General features: G+C 27.8%; 3 protein-coding genes across 3 annotated transcripts; all 3 read left to right on the forward strand.

Annotated features, from left to right (window-relative positions):
- Nucleotides 1-4,022: 4,022 nt before the first annotated feature.
- LOC132941338 (transcription initiation factor TFIID subunit 2) lies at nt 4,023-11,275 on the forward strand. Its single transcript, XM_061009353.1, has 19 exons — nt 4,023-4,509; nt 4,960-5,014; nt 5,102-5,265; nt 5,354-5,570; nt 5,649-5,887; nt 5,947-6,168; nt 6,242-6,455; nt 6,535-6,825; nt 7,210-7,418; nt 7,475-7,714; nt 7,801-8,053; nt 8,147-8,287; nt 8,344-8,537; nt 8,651-8,862; nt 8,921-9,143; nt 9,918-10,047; nt 10,119-10,307; nt 10,393-10,710; nt 10,775-11,275. The coding sequence occupies exons 1-19, from the start codon at nt 4,466-4,468 to the stop codon at nt 10,967-10,969; spliced, it is 3,750 nt and encodes a 1,249-aa protein (XP_060865336.1). The 5' UTR covers nt 4,023-4,465; the 3' UTR covers nt 10,970-11,275.
- A 2,703-nt stretch (nt 11,276-13,978) lies between these two features.
- On the forward strand, nt 13,979-19,927 carry LOC132940783 (ubiquitin-conjugating enzyme E2 H). The gene is made up of 2 exons (XM_061008526.1): nt 13,979-14,119; nt 18,087-19,927. Exon 2 carries the CDS (start codon nt 18,117-18,119, stop codon nt 18,663-18,665), a length of 549 nt encoding a protein of 182 aa, XP_060864509.1. The 5' UTR covers nt 13,979-14,119; nt 18,087-18,116; the 3' UTR covers nt 18,666-19,927.
- LOC132940782 (tRNA N(3)-methylcytidine methyltransferase METTL6) lies at nt 13,979-21,881 on the forward strand. The gene is made up of 3 exons (XM_061008524.1): nt 13,979-14,119; nt 20,351-21,018; nt 21,083-21,881. Exons 2-3 carry the CDS (start codon nt 20,351-20,353, stop codon nt 21,252-21,254), a joined length of 840 nt encoding a protein of 279 aa, XP_060864507.1. The 5' UTR covers nt 13,979-14,119; the 3' UTR covers nt 21,255-21,881.
- Nucleotides 21,882-22,159: the final 278 nt, after the last annotated feature.

Consider the following 22,159-nt stretch of genomic DNA (forward strand, 5'->3'; position numbering starts at 1 on the left):
AGCGTGTGCAGCACGAGCTGCAGGCGAGGGCTGTTTTTCGACCAAGACTGAAATTGCTTTCCCGCACGAGCCACACATACTATTTTTTGTCACGCCTCTGCATTCATCGATCTATGCAACAACTATAAGCCATAATTCTACGACAACAATATTTCATGAAAGAAACGATTTGGTTTTATTTATTTTGAGCGCCACGCATTATTATATGAATATAAGATGTAGCCAAAAGTTTATGTTTCGTAAGGACCGTGGTATAGATATTAAATTTCAGTGTCTGGTTGTGCAGTGGATACGCAAGTGATATGTGCGCCCACTGCCCACCACTTTTTGGGATTTCCACTTGACTACCCGGCATTTTTAAGGATTCGCATTTTACCGCCCGCTGGACGGAAAAAGGCCGCTTTCCAACAACACTTCAACCGCCATCGAAAACCAAACTTTCGGTGCAGGCGTGACAAAAAATACTATGTGATGCACCAACGTTCCAATTAGTATTAATATAAATTGTAACTATATATGATTTACCTGACGAAATTAATAAATAGTCTTGTATTAGTAGGTACCAAATCGGCTAAATCACAACTTTTTCACGACTTTGAACCAAGGCTAGGCATTAACGAGTTAGTAAGTTAAAAGTTACGTTATTTTTAACTTATGAACTTAACTTACTAGTTCGCTGTTTTAATTAACTTAACTTTAACTTAACTCATTTGTATCTACGTTAATTTAAAATCAACTTATATTATTTTTAATATTCAAACAATTAAATTAATTTTGAATTGTCATATTATCCAAATATTATTTATATAAGTTATAAGTTCGTAGAATATAAAAAATATTATTAGAAAAACGTGATTATAACTTATTTTAATATCTTTTTAATGCATTTAAAAAAAAATTTTTTTTTAACTTAACCTATTAGTTGAAGTTAAGTTAAGTTATCAGTATTTGCTAACTTAATTTAAACTTAATTAATGTAGGTATTAAAAATGTCTATTAACTTTTAATTTAATTGAAAAAAAAAACTTAACTGTGTTAGAAAATATCAGGAATCGGCATGTAAACTTCCTATATTTTTAGTTTTTAGAAAGTATTAACTGATATCACACTCAAGCGGTATAAAAATTTGAAATCAGAAAAATGTCGGTGTGAACTGGAGAGCAGATTTCGTTGTTTGGGGTCTTGTTAGATTCACATTGGTTAGGAGAAGTGCAGTGAAGATTTTCAGAACTTTATCTTTAATAGTTAATTCACTACAGAAAATAAAAAAATTAAAACAAATTTTATTGGACATTTTTTGATGTTTTTCAGCTTTACAGCTTTGTCGTGAATTAACGATTGGAGATAAAGTTCTGAAAATCATCACTGCACTTATTTTAGCCAATGTTAATCTAACAAGACCCCAAACAACAAATTTCAAAAAATAACTATTTTTATATCTGTAAAAAATAAAATAATTTTTTTAAATTACATTTAGTATTTACTTGATAATCCCTTTTTAATGAGTTATCAACCCACTTTCCAGCTATCATAGTTTAGGAGGAAAGTTAAAAAATAGAAATTTTGGGACTGTTCACGCCGACGTTTTTATGGATTCAAATGGTTATACCGCTTGGGTGTGATATCAAATCTCTCTCTTTAATATTTTATATTAAAGCTAGCTAAATTACCCACCTACCCATCATTACTGAGTTACATTTTTACTATTTTCCTATATAACACGAATTCTTGAAGTTTTCAAAATTCAGACTTTTTTCATTTTAATTACCACACTTACTTGATTAAAAATCCATACCCTATCAAATGCTTGGGATATGTCCAAGAAGACGCAAGAGCAATACTTTTTTTTTTCAAGGGAGAATAAGATAGCATCGATTAATCTGTGCAGTTGATGTATTGAGGAATGAGAGGAGCGAAAACCAAATTGAGTATTTGGTAATATGGAACTGGCAGAAATGTATGGACGAATTCTTTTAAGAATTAAACTTTCGAAAATTTTGCTAAAGAAGGGGAGGAGACTTATTGGTCGGTAAGAGGAGGATATGTCAGGATACTTGTTAGGTTTCGGAACTAGAATTATTACAGAGAATTTCCAAAGCATGGGAAAATATGACAATCTTATACACGCATTATATATAACTGTGAGAAGAACAATAGCTCTTTTGGGGAGGGACCTGGCCACTTCTGCAGTTATCAGGTCAAACCCCGGAGATTTTTTGAGACTGTATTTTTTATATGTAAATTTTATGTCGCCAGGAGAGAAATGCTTAACTGCAGAAGAGATAGGAAGAGGGATATCCAATAAACGATTTACTACGTCAGTATGTGAAGGTATTTGTGTATCCGGGTGAGGCGTGAAAGTTTCAGTTAGTAAAAGTCTTAATGCATATTATTATACTAAACTTTAGAGGACCATAGTTAATAACCTAGTGAACCAAAATTGATTATTTGACTGTTAAAATGTTCAGAAAAAATTTTTACCGGAATCCATAAAAAATATAGTGGTTACCAATTGAAAAAATAAATTCGATTTTGTTAATGGTACAACTGTGTGTTTAAAAATGTTGAAAATGTTATAAAAAAAATGCCGGTTAAAAATAAAAAACGCGTCTTTTTTTATTTCGACGAAACTCTATAACATCGATCAATGTCAGGATTAGAATTAGTTGGTACATAGGTATTTTATAACTATGACGTATGTTTAGGTTTTGTTTGGCCAAATCATGCCAAATCATCAACTATGTGGTGATTAAAAATTGCTTCCTCGGTGAAAACTTAACAAGTGAAAAACATGATATAGTTATTCATTAAAAACCTGGGATTTTGCAAAAAAAAAAAATAGAAAAAAAATTGTGTGTACCTAACCTAACCTTCCCGCGTTCAATGACATAGGATACATTCTGTAAATTTTTTGTATAGTAAAAAATTATACAATAATATAAAGTCGTTAATATGTAATGATACAATTATTTTGAAGTTAAAGTTGAAAGGGGGCCCATTAAGTGTATGGTGTCCCGGGGCCCAATTGATCGTTAATCCGGGCTTGTCCTTACGAAACATAAGCTTTTGGTTACATCTTATATTCATATTATAATGCGTGATGCTCAAAATAAATAAAACCAAATCGTTTCTTTCATGAAATATTGTTGTCGTAGAATTATGGCCTATAGCTATTGCATAGATCTTTATTTATTTATTTATCTTCATTTATCTTCATTTATCTTTATCTTTATTGCATTATCTTTGCCGTGATAGATGGATGCAGAGGCGTGACAAAAAATAGTATGTGTGGCTCATGCGGGAAGGCAATTTCAGTCTTGGGCGAAATGCAGCCCTCGCCTGCGGTTCATGCTGCACACGTCGCCGCGACTGAAATAGCTCACCTCCCGCCCTTGCCACACAATATAATATTTTCTTTTCCCTAATTATATGTACCGGAATTTTTCACCACAGACTTTTTTAAAGTTGACTTTTTATGTTTCGGACTTTTTACAGGTGCCCTCTGTATTATCATTCTTTAATGAGCTAATTATTGTGAATAGTATTTTCTGTTTAAGAATCTGGGGGCCTATTCTCAAATCAATCGAAAAGATCGGGCGAATAGCTCAGAGCTCTTTTCGATATATTTTGATTTTCTATACTATGGATGTAGCTACAGCGTATGATTTTGTTGCTGATATAGCGACGAGTCACCTAATTCGGCGACTTGTCGCTGATATCGGCAACATTTTTTTGTATTGATTTAATAAGTTGTGGCTCCATTTATGGTATATGATCTATGGTAAGACCCCCCTGGCAAGTGTCGGCTGCGCTATGATTGGTCGCCAGCTTATAAACTAATAATGGTTAATATTGGTATTTACCACGATTAAAGATAGCCGTGGTATTTACTATTTTACGTTTTGATCTCACAACAATAATTACTACTGTACATTTGCGACACTTGTTCGTATGCATTTAACGGCTCTGGATGTTTGAAGAAGATATTATGACGTGATAAAAGATAATAGACCGTCACCATAGAGTAACTCTATTAGAGTTGTTAAGTTTTGACTCTTTTGAGTACTGACTCAGTAAATAGTTGTACTACTGAGTAATTGACGGTTGTTAACTTAGTTCATTAGTTTATAGTTGTTATTACGTCTTTTTATAGTAAAAAATCCACAGGCTGTGGTTTGTCTAGATTTTTAAATGTTACGATATTCGTTCAAATTTCAGACGATTAATAATTATTATCAAATACTATAAATCGTTTATAGTATTTGTTATAACACTGTGTGACTAGTGACTTATATCTAGGTTCTAACGACATCTTTAACGTTTTGTGCGTGTGTACCTAATATGTATTTTTTAATTCATTACTGACGAATGATGTGCCGACAACGGCCCCTTAGTTGCTTAGTGCTGTAGTCATCGATCATACCACAAAACAACAAAAAAATCAAAATCATACACAACAAACACCATGAAGAAGGATAAAACAGGAGACACCGCAAGGCCTTATAAACTATAAGTATTTTGTCATCGAAATTGTTGTCACCTCCAATGACACAATTTTACTGTTTTATTAAGAGCGCAAATTTGTGTTGAATCTGCTAAATTGGCCCAATATGGGTTTTAATTTCTCGAAGGAGATTTTAAAATGAACTTATGCCTTGATCCTCTTAACCTAATTTACTATAAAATACAATTTCTGATTAATTAAAAATGTAGAGCAATTCTCACATCGGCAATATTTTTTTGAAAATTGATTTCATCAATCAATACTAAATTAAATTGAACTTGTGTAATTTCCAAAGTTCTTATTATCTAATCATATTACAACATTAATTTATTAGATTTGTTAATCACTCTAATAAACTAAAATAGTCACATATTTATAGAATTGAAAATTATTTTAATTATTTTAAACAATTAGGTATATATATATTAATAATATTAATGTTTTAAAAATTTTACAGCCCATCAATTGGTTAGTTTGACGGGCATTAGTTTTCAACGAAAAAATATACTGGTAAATAAGTATAAATATTATTATTTGTTTATTTTTGGAACAATAATTTTATAATTTGGTATGTACAATTTTATTATTTTGCTTTAGGGAATGGTAGAGCTAACAATTATACCATTGAAAAATAATCTTCAATTTATAAAACTAAACGCAAAACAATGTCGTATATATCGTGTAACTGTCAATGAAAATATTGAAGTTCCTTTTCAATATTTTGATCCATTTGTTGACATTACTCAAAATAAAGATGAAGAGTAAGCATTCACCTACAATTTAAATATTTAATTTCTAGTAGGTAATTTTTTTTGTAGTTGTATAAATGTAATTTCTATTTCTTTTTAGACCTACATTAACCGCATTTTCTACGTCTCATTTAAATGCTGCTCAGATAACTGAACCCGATAACAATAATGGAGAATTAGTTATAAGTCTACCTGCAGAAGTTACAACATCTGTGAGTGATGGAACAAGTATTAAAATAAGTGTAGAATATTCTTTGGAGCAGCCTAGTGGAGGTGTCCATTTTGTTATTCCAGAAGGAGATGGATCTTTAGTTGAGGTATAAATATTAAAAATTTTATATAATGATATAAAATATTTATATTTTGTTTTAAAATATGGCTTTGTTTACGTTTAGAGACGAGCTCATATGTTTACTATGTGTTTTGAAAACTCATCTCGACTATGGTTTCCGTGTGTCGATAGTTATGCAGAACCGTGTACATGGGATTTAGAATTTACAGTTGATGAAAATATGACGGCAGTATCTTGTGGAGATTTAATTGAAGTTGTTGCAGCTCCTGATTTAAGGCGTAAAACATATTATTATAGTTTATCAATGCCCACTTGTGCACCAAATATAGCCTTAGCAGTGGGGTAACTATTTAAAAATAATTAAAATCTTAGGGTGATATTAAATAATATATATACTTTAGACCTTTTGAAATTTATGTGGACCCAACCATGCATATTATAACTCACTTCTGTTTGCCGGGGCTTTCTGAACTTCTACCTACAGCTGCAAAGTACACCCATGAAGCATTAGAATTTTATGAAGATACATTATCTAACGGTTATCCTTATAGTTGTTATAAACAAGTATTTGTTGATGAAACTCCTACAGATTATGCATCGTATGCATCAATGGGCATCATGAGGTTAAGTATTTGAAATTTATGAAAGTAAAATTCTAGACTTTTGTTAATTATTACCAATAAACACTTTTTGCAGTGTTAATCTTCTACATCCAAAACAAATTATTGATCAAGTGTATATTTCTAAGAAAATCTTGGCACAAGTTATGGCAGAGCAATTTTTTGGTTGTTTTATTTCTACTCAAAATTGGTCTGATTGGTGGCTAACGTGCGGTATAGCATTATACATGTCTGGTCTTTTTGCAAAAAAATGTTTTGGCAATAATTCTTATCGTGAATGGATTCACAATGTGTGTATCTTTAAAATTATTTTGTTCATAAATTTGTCATTTGATTAATTTATTGAAATTATTGATATTATTAATGCAGGAATTAACAAGTTTGGTACGATATGAAGAAGAAATTGGACCTATAGTATTAGATCCAACCCAACAACCTGCTCCAACAAGTAGTGGTCTTGTCAGTCCAGGAGGAACTTCTAACCCTGGATTTTCTTTATCTTTTAATAATGTGCAAAATACTAATGAAACCTCAAATTTTTATTTCTCTACTCGTAGCTTACACACAATATCACCTCGTTATTTTCATTACATGACTAAAAAGGCACATCTTGTATTAAGAATGTTAGAAAATCGAATCGGCTATTCATTATTGTTGCAGGTAGAATTTTAATATAATCTAATCTAACATAAATTGTAATGTACTTCAAATTATTATTGTCATTGATTAAAATTACTATTCAATTCATTTATTTTTTACAATTAACTTCAGCTTTTTATAAATTAAAATATAATATATTAACATTAAACATTTTGAATATATTTTATACTCTATTCAAAATAAGACCATGTCCAGGCGGCGACCAGTTTTGTTGGGTGGCGATCAGACATATAGTCAGACACCGTCCCCACTACGGCGACGCGTTGGGTGCTACTATGGAACAAAAGTCATGCCCATGCGCACAACTCGGTCGCCTGGTCACGGTCTTATTTTGAATAAAATATAGGTATATTACCTTTGTTCATAAAATTATTATTTTTATAGGTTTTGAACAAGCATTTATCTTTAGCAAGCAATGCATCTCAAAATCCAATGAACTCAGGTTTATGGGGCCACATGTTAATCAGTACAAATATATTTAACAAGACTATTTTTACTGTATCAGGCATCGATATGTCTGTATTTATTGATCAATGGGTTAGAACTGGTGGTCACGCTAAATTTACTTGTACTTTTGTGTTTAATAGAAAAAGGTTTAGTACTATTATTTAAATTTAATTACTTATTTTACATATTAGATCTGTTTTAGGAATACATTGGAATTAGAAATTAAACAAGATGCTGTTTGTCAACGAGGTATTCGTAAATATGTTGGCCCATTATTAGTTAGCATTCAAGAATTAGATGGTCCATTTAAACATACTTTGCAAGTTGAAGGTAATGTAGCTCGAGCAGATATTACCTGTCATTCAAAAAGTAGGCGTAATAAGAAAAAGAAAATTCCTTTGTGTACGGGGGATGAAGTAGATATTGATTTAAATGCTATGGAGTAAGTAAACATTAAATAATTTATTATACATTATTAATATTATACAAACATATTGTAACAACTAATTGTATTATATTTTATTTCAGTAATGACTCACCAGTATTATGGATTCGATTAGATCCTGAGATGACTATTTTACGCAGTTGTATTATAGAACAACCTGAGTACCAGTGGAATTACCAATTGCGACATGAAAAAGATGTAACTGCCCAAATGGAAGCAGTGGTAGCTCTTGATAAATTTCCTACAATTGCTACACGTAATGCTTTATGTGATATTATTGAAAACGAACAAGTGTATATTCATGTGCGGTGTAAAGCTGCTCACTGTTTAACTAAGGTAACTAAGCTAACTTCATACTGTAATTACTAATTACAAATGTCTAATTGCCTATTATGCATGATAACTATCAACCTATTTTTCTGATTATAGATTGCAAATGCAATGGTCACTAATTGGACTGGACCTCCAGCAATGTTAGCAACATTTAAAAAAATGTTTGGTTCATTTTCATGTCCGCATATAATAAAACAAAATAATTTCTCAAATCTACAACATTACTATCTACAGAAGGTACTTGCATTAAATAATAATCTTTTAAATACCTAATTTGAAATTGTTTGTCTTAGACAATTCCAATTGCAATGGCTGGTTTGAGAAATTCTCATGGAATTTGTCCCCCTGAAATCTTGAAATTCATACTAGATCTATTCAAGTACAATGATAATAGTAAAAATAGATACTCTGATAATTATTATAGAGCTTCACTAATTGATGCTCTTGGTGCAACAATTACGCCAGTTATATCTTTAATGCAAAAAGCGTAAGTAACAAAATTGAATTATAGTTTTTGAAAATAAATCGCCTAAAGTACTTAAATTATTTAAATATTCTTAATTTTATCATTGCATAACTTAAAATACATTATTTTTTTAGCTGTGATATTACTGCAGATTCACTCTCTGGGGATTCAAAATTAATACTTGAAGAGATTACACAGCACTTAAACTTGGAAAAACGTCTGCAGACTTACAAATATCCTATAACAATTACCTGTTTAAAAGCAATCAGAAAATTACAAAAATTTGGTCATTTACCAAATAACCCTAATATATTTCGTTCTTACTCATCTTACGGAAATTTCATTGGTTTGAATTTAATTGGAGTATTTATTATTAATACTTGTTTTAATACTTTTTTTTTTAGGAGTAAGACTTTGTGCATTAGAAGCTTTAGTTGATTTCACTTGCTTAGATGGGCGTTGGGATGATTTAAAGTATCTTATAGACATAGCAGACAGTGATCCAGATCCAAAAGTTAGGAATGAGCTTGTTCGCATGTTGTGTAAAAATCCACCATTTACACCTAAAAAACCAAATAATCGATTAAACAATGATTATCTGTCTCATCACTTATGGAAACTTATCAAGTAAGTACATACAAATATGCAGGGCCGGATTAGATAGACGGTTTTAAGGGCACTTGCCCCGAGCAGCAAATGTTTGGGAAGGAGGGGCATCTAAATACCGGAATACTAAGAAAAATTTGAATGAAAGTTTTATTATTTGATGAAATTATAGACAAATCAAAATATTTTTTAAATCTTATCATGTTCAGAAAATGCTATTAAAAATACTTGATGAAAATTTTACTTATTAATTTTGAGTTATGACTTATACATTTTAAACTTTTGAAGTACCATAGATACTAGATTCTTCCAGAAAGAATAAAGACACACAAAAGTTAAACGCATCTTTATTCCTTGTAAAACCATTACACTCAGAACCTAAAAATAAATTACAAACTTAAAAAGAAAAAAGTGGGTAAGTGGATGTCTCTTCTGTACAGTAGGTTACAAGTGGGTCACTGTAATGTATTTTAAATGTATGTATTTTAGAGTTACACCAAAAACCAAAATCAATTTTGCGTAAAAATTCCCATTTTTCCTTAGTTTTTATCTGGTTTTTCCCGGCGCTTTTGAAAACTATTCGGAATTTTCAATTTTGACCTCCTTAATGCACCAACAATATTCACTTTTCCATTCGAACAAGATACTGAAGTTGAAAATCAAAGCATTAGTTCAACTACTTATCGTGTACACTGACACACAAAAAAAAAAAAAAAAATCACACATCATTGTAAAAGCAATACATTCATCGTTCCACTCAAAATCTAAAATGTTAAATGTAATTTACTGTTTTAGTTCATTGTTATCTTATGATACTACATTGCGGTGTAATTTTGTTGACTTATATTATACTTTATTTGGACGTCAAAAAATTTTACGTGCTGAAGTTGCGGCATTGTACAAGCCAATCAAAGTTGAAGTAGAGGTTAAATTTTATTTTATTAATAAAAAAATAACAACTATGTTGAAAATGTAATTAATTTTTGTGTATATTAGGCAAAATCTTGTACTCTTCCAAATATTATTGTTGAACCAGATAATAATTCTAATAGTGAACGTGGTATCAAACGACTTATTGATGAAGGAGAATTAGATGTTCCAGAAATTGTTGATCAGCTAAAAGTGGAAAGTGATAATTTAGAAAATGAATTTGGTGATCATTTACATTTTGATAAAAAAATTAAGGTAAAGTTTAATTTAAATTGTAAAATTGTTTTACTGCTCCATGACTATATTTCACTTAATTTGTTTGATTTTAATTATGTTTAAGGCTGAGGTCAAAAAAGAAAGTGAAGAGTTAATTAATGAACTTCAAGAAGTCAATTTAGTTTCAAATACCAGGTCGTCATTTGAATTGAATGAAAACAAGTCCAAAACAGGTTATTTCTCTGAAAATTCTGCTTCACTTCCTGGAATTATGATATCCAATTCTACTGGACCGGTTGGTTTTGAACCAGGAATGTTTAATGTAAAACCTGAAGATCAGTCCAATAAACCTGTAGTTGTACAAAGTGAAAATAAACACCATCATCATCACCATCATCACCATCACCATCATCATAGTAAAATAGACGGAACCAGTAATTCTGTATGTTAAATTTAAATGTTTATTCTGATGAAAAGTTAAATAACTATTTCATAACTTTTTTTAGAGTAAGAAAAAGAAGAAAGACAAAAAAAAACATAAGCACAAACATAAACACAAACATGAACACAAGCATAAGCAAGATAAATTGAAGGAAAAAAGTAAAGAAGATAATACAATTGTTAAAGTGAAAGAAGAAACATTGACATCTGGAAGTTCTAGTAGTGATGATACATCTAGAGACTTGAGTGTGTTTATTTAATTAATTTATACAGACTATAAATATGTATATTTAAATACATAGTTGATATCACCTCCAATTACTATATAATTATATATATTTATATACGTAGTTAATATTAACTCTAATTACTATGAATAAAATATCTCCAAATCTAAGTTATTCAAATTTCTGTTTAGTACATAAAGGTACATACTATTTTTATCATAATTATTAATTTCAATACTAACCTTTTCATGAGAAAATTAAAAAATTTCTATAGGTTAAAAAATGTAATCAATAAATGTACATTATATTAATAATAATATATAATTTTACTAAAAATTATATGGATGTTTGTCTATTTGCTGGCATTTATATTGTTACCTTTTTTTTTTAACATTTAAAGAAGTTATAAATTTAAGTTTACAAACGGTTGCCCAGAAGAGCTTTTAAAATTAAATTTTCAATAATGTAATAAAAAACTGACATAAACTGTAATAAATAAATGTTGGTTTTGTATACTAAATTACATATTTTAGATTCTGAGTGAAACTATGTACACGATAAGTAGTTGAAATAATGCTTCGATTTTCAACTTCAGTATCTTGTTCTATGGGAAAGTGAACATTAGAGAGGTCTAAATTTAAAATTCCCAAAAAAATTTAAAAGCGCCAGGAAAAACGACATACAAATTAAAGAAAAACGGGAATTTTTACGCAAAAATAGGTTTTCCTCAAAATCGATTTTGGTTTTTGGTGTAACTCTAAAACCAACAAACGTATATATATGAAATTTTCACTGGTTGTTTATATTTACATTTTCTTTACACGATAAAATTTTAAAAATATTTTGATTTGTTTTGAATTTTTTTTGTTTCCAATTTTATTCTTTTTTTCTATGAATGTCAATAAAACTTTATTTGTTGAGTAAAAAACTTGACAATTTAATACAAGGTCATTTGAAAAATATTAAAAATCCTTGATCACGGTTTTTATTTATACGCATTTAAAGTTAATCTTGACAAAATACGGAAAAATCATGAAAATTAGCAAATTATTTTGAGTTGAGAATTCGTAAAAATTTTTCTTTTTAAATCTAAGATTTGAAAATGTAAAACAAGATTTCTCATAAGTTTGTCTACCTTTACAAAAAAAAAAAAATATCTACAAGCAAATCAAATTAAATTTTTATGAGCATTTGAAATTCATATTTTTACAATATTGGATATTCACTTGATTTCTCATTTAGAGGTTTTGTTATTTTATTGTTATTCAAAAACTTATAACTGTAGATACATGAAAATTTTACTGAATGTTAATATTTTCATTTTCTATACACCATACAATTTTGAAAATATTTTGAATCAATTTGGGCTGTTTACGGGCATTGTCAGTTTTCAATTTTTTTGGTTTTTATTTTCCATCAATATCAATAAAATTTTATTTGTTGGGTAAAAAAGCGTGAAAATTTAATGCATGGCTCCTAATATATTGTTACAATAGCAGTTGAAAAATATTAAAAATACATGTGCACAATTTTTTTTTATAAGCATTTAAAGTTCAAATTTTGACAACATTTATCAAATTTAATAATTATTTTATAGTTAAAAATGTATAAAATGTTTATAGCTAAGGATTGAAAATTTAAAAAAATGCTCCAAATAAATAGGTAAATATATTAATTACTTTATTCACAATAATTTTGCTCAGAATCATTTTTCTGATACTATATCATTGAGTTCAAATTTAACACCATCCATTACAGTGACCCACTTGTAACATACTGAACAGCAGAGCGACATCGACTTACCAACTTTTTTTAAATATTATTTTAAGTTTTAAATTTAATTTTAGAACAGCATCATTATGAGGTGTTAGTGATGGTTAGTACTACTGATTGCCTCTCTGGTAGTTTAATTTTAAGTTATCAAAAGTAACAATGGAAAAATGACTCAATATAGTTTGCAATAGTTAATACGATTTGTACATATTATCCATTTCATTATTAGGTATTTAAGACTTAGAAACCAGTACATTTACATAACAAAGATTAAAAAATGTCATTATTTAAGGCAATAAAGCAAATTAATTAGAATATGAAAAAATGTTAATATAACCACATTCCAAAAAACAGCAAAAAAAAAAAATCAACCAGCATATTATATACCAATTACTTATGTTTGAAATACTTATTAAACATATTTAGAGAATATATTGAACGAATGACAAAGCATTATAATATAATATTAACATATATTTAAAAAATAAAAAATGTTGATTATTATTAATAAACAACATGTTTGTGAGTGGTGTATATAATAATAAATTATAATTTTACAGACCGTTGATATGCTCTATAATGTGTACATTTTTGTGAAATCGTAACATATTATTAACATAAAAATAAATCATCATGCAATAACACCATTTGATAGTATAAGTAGTATTGTTTTAATTAAAATAAACAAACTATGTCAATTGTAACCTTTTGAAAATAGCCAAATGAAGAATACTAAAATTGACTAGACATCCTCTAGTTTCACCAATAGAGCTTATGTAGTGGTGTATATCTGCAGTGCATACAAACAATATTTATTTAGAACCAATAATATATTATTTTCCTTTCTACGATTATTTTTGAATATGTTGACTTGTTTAATCCAGCGCGGCGATGATATGTGAAATCATAGGCTGTATTAGGAGGTCTATGAGTGAAAATATGTCCACGGACTCTAAACGGCTAAATATGTGAGCCAACAGATTTACGGATTTCTTATAATAATTCAAATTAACCGCGTACCATCAGTCGTAGGTGGATCAGCTGATCGCTATCAGATAACGAGTTGTGCGCATGACATTTTCTTTTCTTTCATTTTTATTATTATTATTATTATTATTATTATTATTGAGCTCACAGATGTTCTAATGGCTGTTTTGCATTCAATATTATTGGCTCATTTCTACCTTGTCAGAATTAATTCGTCATAATCAAAAGTCGGAGTGGATATTCATATTTTGACTCTACGACTTTTCCCGTCTACTGTTCGTGTTCGCTTGTCGTGGCTGCTTGGCAATCTGTTCTCGTGGACCGTTCGAATCATAGTCGATTGCCCAAATTCCCAAGGATCCCGATCAGCTCAAGTACAACCCGGACGGACTTGTCTGGTCTCGCTCCAGTAACTACTAACTAGTAAGTAAGACGCAATAGTCGTGTAACGAGCTTGAAGTACTCGCATCCGGACAAAGGATTGTTGGGTACCCCATTTTCGGTCCGTCGACAGTTCCGCCGTTTCTTTAACGATATTCCGTTTCCGAATTGTATACATTTTTTAAACGGCGTACTATTTGTTTACGCGAAAGTTTTCATGATTTCACCCAGACTTTGGCGAAACGATTGATTTATGATTACTGACCCAAACGGTTTCTTGCGACCATAATTATTCCATTATGTTTGCGCATGTATGGCTTGCCTACCTACCAATTATTGAGCAATATTCGATTTATATTAGTCCTTGAGGTTGTTTAAATTTAATTTTAAATAATTATTTTGTGTCCCAATTGAGATCGGGTGATTTAATTAAAATGTAATAGTTTAAATAAATCTTTTTTTTTTTTTAAAACTAAAAAAATTAAAATTTTTACAGATAAGGTGTACATGGTTTCCTTAATAAATTATGGATGGGTATTTATTTTAAGTAACTACATTGTTTTTAAAATACATTTTTACCATGCGTGTATCAATAAAGTTGGTTAAATAAAATATACCAACTTTGTATTAGGTACTTATATTTTAATCAATGAATAATGCTATATCTATAATTATTTAAAATTTAATATTTTAGTTAATACCTAATAATGTGTTGCTTGGAGTTATTTTCTTAAATAACTTCATACCTATTAAAACTAAAATATAATAATAACTTTTATTAAACTACTGAACTACCCCAGGTACCTACAATAAACTAATATGAACAGACATGGCTAGGAACTTATTGCATTTGCATATTTCTTTGGAAGCTGCATATTAAAAATCTGTTTCAACAAAAACTCGTTTCATAACACTTATACGTCAAATCGAAAAATGTATATTGCATAATTTTGCATAAATTATAAAATTAATTGATTCTGCTTAGGTACTAAAGGTTTTATACATATTACCTAAGTAATGATGCATATTTTGTTAATAAATAGACAAAAAAAAAAACATATAAATTATAAAAGAAATCTAATTTAAAAATAAAGAGCCTCCATTCATTATAATATGGTTATCTAAATTTTGAATCATATTAAAGATTTAATAGTTATAGTAAAATAGAATTTTTTTATAATAATAGATAATACAAAATATAATGCATAGTTACACTTTAAAGTTTATTCCAGTAAAAGTTATTTTTTAAAACAATTATTGCATATTAATATATTTTATGATACTGCATATTTAAGATTTTTTTATTTATATTTCATTGTTTTTTAGTAAATAAAGTTCTGAACTCCGCTTATAACGGATATATAAAATTACATACTTTCAACCAAAATTTATAGGAGCATTTGAGTTTACATTTTACTGCAAACTCTATAAATGTAATAAAAATAGCAGTGGTAGAATAAAATATTGTATGAAATCAGGTTAGACGAATAAAATGTTTATAAATAAGAGATATGGATCTTAGTTACAATTCACATCTGACAGATAGTAAACATAAAATAGAAATAGCTTACTTATCATTTATCAACTATGACTGAAAAGAATCGCGGACAATTCGTCCTCATCAATAATTTAGATTAAATTAAGATAGGATGTTTGGTCCCCGGTATTTTAAATCACTAAATTCAATTCGCTGTTTTGTTTTATTTAAAACTTATTTTTACAAAAAGTAAAATATCAGTATAATTTTTGTTAATAAAATGTAAAAAAGGTGGGTAAGTGGATGTCACTCTTCGCTCAGAATGTAAAAAACTAATAAAAATTGGAAACTGAAAATGTCCTTAAACAGTTCAAAATGAATCCAAATATTTTGAAAATTTTATCGTGTTTAGAAAATGCAAATATAAAAAGTATATTATAATATATCAGTGAAAATTTCATGTATGTACGGTCATTTGTTTTAAAGTTACACCAAAATCCAAAGTCGATTTTGCGTAAATATTTCCGTTTTTCCTTAATTTTTCTTTTGTTTTTCTTGGCGCTTTTGAAAATTACTGGAAATTTATAAATTTTTACCTCTCCAATGTACCAACAATATTCACATTCCAATCGAAGAAGATACTGAAGTTAAAAATCGAAGCATTATTTCGACTACTTTTCGTGTACATAGACACAAAAAAAAATAAATAAATAAAACACTTCATTGTAAAATCAATACATTCATCGTTCCACTCAGAATCTAAAATGTTAAATATTGTAAATATTTTACATAGGTACTTTATAATTTTCATCAGTCAAATAAAATTGATTAATATAACTAAACTATCTATATAAAAATATTATACTTTTATGTACAATACTAGGGATGGCCATGAAATCCGAATATCCTGATAACTAAATCCTAATTTATGGATTTGCTTTTTATGTGACTCATAATTATTTTTAATGTATGGTAAAATAATTTTTTTTTTATAATGTAAATATATGTTATAGAATCAAATATATTTGAATATAAAAATCAGTCATTAATCCGCATATTCGGATTTCAAAAATCCTAAAATTTTGATAATCCGTGAAATTTGGATTTGACAAATTCAAATAGTACAGATTTTCGATATCCTGATATACCATTATACAATAAAAATCCGTTTGCAAAAGTATTTATGTTATGATACCAATTTCAGTCACTATTTATTTTATATTTAAAATTTCAATTCCATATTAAAATTACTTAAGGCCACTCTTACAATGTCTGGCAAAACGTATATTTTATTACCGGCAAAATTCTGCATTTGAACAAATTTGACATTTGAAAATATTAAAAATCCTTGGTTACAGTTTTTTTTTTAAGTTTAAATCTTGACAAAATACATAAAAATTTGTAAATTATTTTGAGTTAGATATTCATAAAAAATTTTCTTTTTAAATCTAAGATTTGAAAATGTAATACAAGATTTCTCATAAGTTTGTCTACCTTTATCAAAAAAAAAAATGTCTACAAGAAAGTCAAATTACATTTTTATGAGCGTTTGAAATTCATATTTTTACAACATTTGATATTCACTCGATTTTTCATGTAACAATTTTCTTATTTTGTTGTAATTAAAAAACAAATTACTGTAAATACTTGAAAATTTCACTGAATGTTTATATTAGCATTTTCTATACACCATAAAATTTTGAAAATATTTTGACTCTTTTTGAGCGGTTTACGGACATTGCCAGTTTTCAATTTTTATTGTTTTTTTTTTCTATAAATATCAATAAAATTTTATTTGTTGGGTAAAAAAGCGTGAAAATTTAATGGAAGGCTACTGATATATTGTTACAATAGCAGTTAAAAAATATTAAAACTACATAGGCACAATTTTTTTTTATAAGCATTTAAATTCAAATTTTGACAAAATTTATCAAATGTTCAACTTTTATAGCTAAGGATTGAAAATTTGAATCGAAGTTCCATGTAAATAGGTTATATATAAATTACTTTATTCACAATAATATCATAGGCTGACTGACCATTTTCGCTCAGAATCGTTTTTCTTATACAATGATATTATATCATTGAATTCAAATTTAACACCATCCATTACAGTGACCCACTTGTCACCTACTGTACAGCAGAGCGACATCTGCTTACCCACCTTTTTTTTTTGTTTACAGTTGGAATCTTTATCTTTTTTATCTAACCAAAAGAAAAATAGTTTTGAAAAATATTTTTTTTTATAAAACTGTAGGTAATATAATAATAATAATTTTGGTAGTTAATAAAATGAATAAAACATTCAATGTAAAATATGTACGATAATGATGAATTGTTGTATTATTTTTATTAAATTCAACACAAAATGACCTATCCAATTTACTATAACTTTTTTTCTTTAAATACATACATAGATTAAACTAAAACATTAGGTATCTACTTAATGTTTTATTTTAATCATAGTGTAATTCTGTAATTTCTAAATTGATGGGTATCACCGTGTACCTAAAATATAAATATATTTTTCAGTAAACTTGGTATACACTTCTGCCAACTGCTATGTCTTCACCTAGTGCCGGCAAGCGCCGTATGGACACAGATGTCATAAAACTGATAGAAAGCAAACATGAGGTTACACTTTTAAACGGCTTGAATGAGTTTTGTGTTAAACTCTATGGACCACGTGGTACTCCATACGAAGGTGGCTTATGGAAAGTTCGAGTTCATCTTCCTGAACATTATCCATTTAAATCTCCTTCAATTGGCTTTATTAATAAAATTTACCATCCAAACATTGATGAAGTATCTGGTACTGTTTGTCTCGATGTAATCAACCAAGCTTGGACTGCTTTATATGACCTGCTTAATATTTTTGAGTCGTTTCTGCCCCAGCTGCTTGCCTACCCAAATCCAATAGATCCATTAAATGGTGATGCTGCAGCTTTGTATTTGCATAAACCTGAACAGTATAAAAAGCGTGTTGAAGAATATGTAAAAAAATATGCTACTGAAGAAGCGCTCAAAGATGATGGAAATGCTGGTTCAGATAGCGATGAATCATCTATGTCGGAGTTTAGTGAAAGTGAAGCACAAGACATGGAGCTATAGCCATCATTTTTAACTAAAATTAATTAATAATTATAAATATTATTATGTATCCATTTTTTTTCGTTTGTTTTCACTAATTTACTTAAATTTTAGTTAAAATTAAGTAGATATTGGTAGGTTTTTTTATGTTGATCACATCTTTACAATACTTGGAGAATTAATTGTGTAGATATTTTTATTAAGGACAACAAATTAATTTGTGATATTCATAGAAGGAACTACAATAATAATAATAATAATAATAGTAATACGTCAAACTTTAAACCCATTTTCGTTAGATTTATATATGTTTGTAGTCCAGAAAATTCTTGAAATTTATACCTGGTACAATCTGGTAATATTTGTTACGAAAGTTATTTAACCGTTTAAATACTTATAGATATAATCAAACAAATTTAGAGCTTAATTTTTAAAGTCAACTTGCTTTTTAGGGCAAGTACTTTCTGCCTTATTATACGTACAACTAATTTGTTAACATGGTTTAATTAATTTTCAAAATTCACAATGCTGTTTGTATTAACCATATTTTAAGAACAACTCTTTCATATTTTGTAAATTAAGGTTTAATTTAGTAATATTTTATTAATGGTCTACATAAAAACTATGTTAAAAATGTCTCAAAACAGTACAATAAGTTTAATCAAAAAAATTACCTATATTATATTTTTCTTGTTTTTGAAACAAAATATATATTCTCTATCAATTTTTATTACATTTTAATAGACAACCGAGATTAGTAAATTAATTAGTCTTAATTATAGAGTTGATAATTTTTCAAGCATTTGTATATCCCTATAAAGAAATTATATATATTCATGTTTAAAACAAATTTACAATGTATTGGAATTTCACCCTAAAATAATGGGTGTAAAGGTGACGTAATTACAATTAATTTTTAAAAATAATTTGTGCCACAATGGTGAAAGTATACCATGTAGCCTTAAGTCTCTGGATTATAATAGAAGTATTATTGCTCTGTTATCATATATAGTTTTATAATAAAATATCCTCACAGGTTTCTACGTTATTAAATTCCATGTTATGATGTTTAAAAGTTCCCTTTCTGTTCTTATAAGAAACGTGACGGTTGCTTAGATTAATAAATATTTGTAAAAATGCATTCATGTTATAATAAAGCAAGTATATAAAAATTGTAATTTAAAAACAAATTAATTAATTATCAAATATTTTAGTTTTTTTATGTTACTGTTTGCGACCATACAATTTATATTTTTTTCTCATTAAATAAGATTTTAAACCAATATCATTTTTTTTTCTTAAAGAATCCCCTGATCTCAATATATTTTAGGTTTTATTTTGCAAGTGTAACTTTTCTGTTATTAAATCTCCATACAACTTTTGTAATGCCAATTATATACTACAGATAAAGTAATATATTAAAAAAATGATAAGCCTTAAATCCAAATTATATAGTATAGTAAGATTCGATTAAGCCATTTATTAATGCACTATGGATTTTTTTTTTATGTATTCAAATTGCTTTATAGCTTTATTTTTCCTTAATAAGTTAAGTTTTATCTTGTTATTTTTCATTACAAAATAAATATATATTATACATTATTTATCATTATAAATTTAATATATATATATATATATAATTGAATAAGTATGTACTTTTAAGTATATAATATATTATGTGATTTTATTGTGCATGGAATTTTTAGATGGATGACTATAGCAATAATAATAGTAGATATCAAGAAGAGACAACCAACCCAGTTCAATTAAGTGAACATGATCAGGCTATTCTTGCCAAACAAAATTCACGGATGGTGTCATCATTCAAAGCACAAGAAATTGAAAAAAATTCAAAAAAACATTGGGATATTTTCTATAAGAACAACGGAAATCGTTTCTTTAAAGATAGGCACTGGACAACCAGAGAGTTTTCTGAATTACTTGGAGATGATATTCATCAAAAACATATATTAGAAATCGGGTGTGGGGTTGGAAATTTTATATATCCACTTCTTGCTGATGGATTGAATGCTATATTCTATGCATGTGATTTTTCGCCAAGAGCTATCGAATGCTTGAAATCAAATCCTTCTTATGATCCATCATTTATTAATGCGTTTAATTGTGATATTGTTACGGACGAATTGATCACCAAAATACCTGAAAATAGTTTGGATTTGGTAACTGCCATATTTGTATTGTCAGCTATTCATCCAGACAATCATCGTACAGTTGTATCAAATATTCATAAAGTACTAAAATACGGAGGACTATTATTATTTCGAGACTATGGCATTTATGACATGGCACAACTGAGATTCAAACCAGGACACAAGATAGCAGACAATTTTTACATGCGTCAAGATGGTACAAGGTGAATAGTATTTTTTTTATAATTAATTATAGAATATTTATTTATATATTTTTAATTGTTGCAGGTCATATTTTTTCTCGATTGAATATTTTCAAAGTCTAATGGAAACTAATGGGTTCGTAGAATGTTCTAATAAGTATGTGTGTAAAAGGACGGTTAACATCAAAGAAGATGTTGATGTACCGAGGCGATTTATTCAAGCAACATTTTCCAAGCGGTTGTCTACAGATGTCTAACATATTTTAATATAATATGAAACTTTTTACTATTGGTTATGATATTTATATGATTTAGCTTGAAAATATAACCATTATTAAAACCAAGAAAAGTATTTGAGAATATATTTTATAAAATAATTATATGTATAAGACTTACATAATTATGATATGTAGTAAAAGTGTAAAATGTAATAATGCAGTCTTTACAAACATTACCAAATAATATTATGTGTTCTCTAATATGGTTTATTTCATTTTATTTAAATTTAGGTGCTGTGTAAGACCTTGCACCTTGTTTTCTAAAAAAAAAAATTCTATTTTTATTGTAGTTTACATTTTCAGAGTGTTTATTTAAAAGTAATATTTTAACAGCATAAGTATATATGAATTTAACAATTCAACAATTTATTTGTATTGTAAAAATGTTAACTTTAAATTAAGATTACTCTTTTAAAATACATTTATTTTAAGCTATTATTAGGTTTATAGATCTATAGCCAATGACTTGTGGTAACTATAATAATATGTTGGTATACTATCACAATTATCGTTGTAATTTTATTTTTAGCATTAATAGAGATATGCATAAGATTTTTTCAAATTACATTTGTGGCAATAAAGATTTATATTATATATAAAAAAAAAGTGTTTGTTTGTAATTGTCGTATCAGAAGTTTATACTTAAATATTTTTTAATTAAACATATCATATTATATTATATTATCTATTTAATATAATATTAACTATAATATATTGTTCTATTTGTATTTACTTTAAAACTTAAATCAGTATTTTTTTTAAAAATCTGAATATTTAAATGTTAAAACAAAATAAATTTGAATTACTCAAGAAAAAAACATGTTAAAATACAGTTGTGATAAGAACAATTATACAGTTAGTATTAATTGTAGAATTAGTAAATA

This window comes from Metopolophium dirhodum, chromosome 3, assembly GCF_019925205.1.
Source record: "Metopolophium dirhodum isolate CAU chromosome 3, ASM1992520v1, whole genome shotgun sequence".
Lineage (NCBI taxonomy): Eukaryota > Metazoa > Arthropoda > Insecta > Hemiptera > Aphididae > Metopolophium > Metopolophium dirhodum.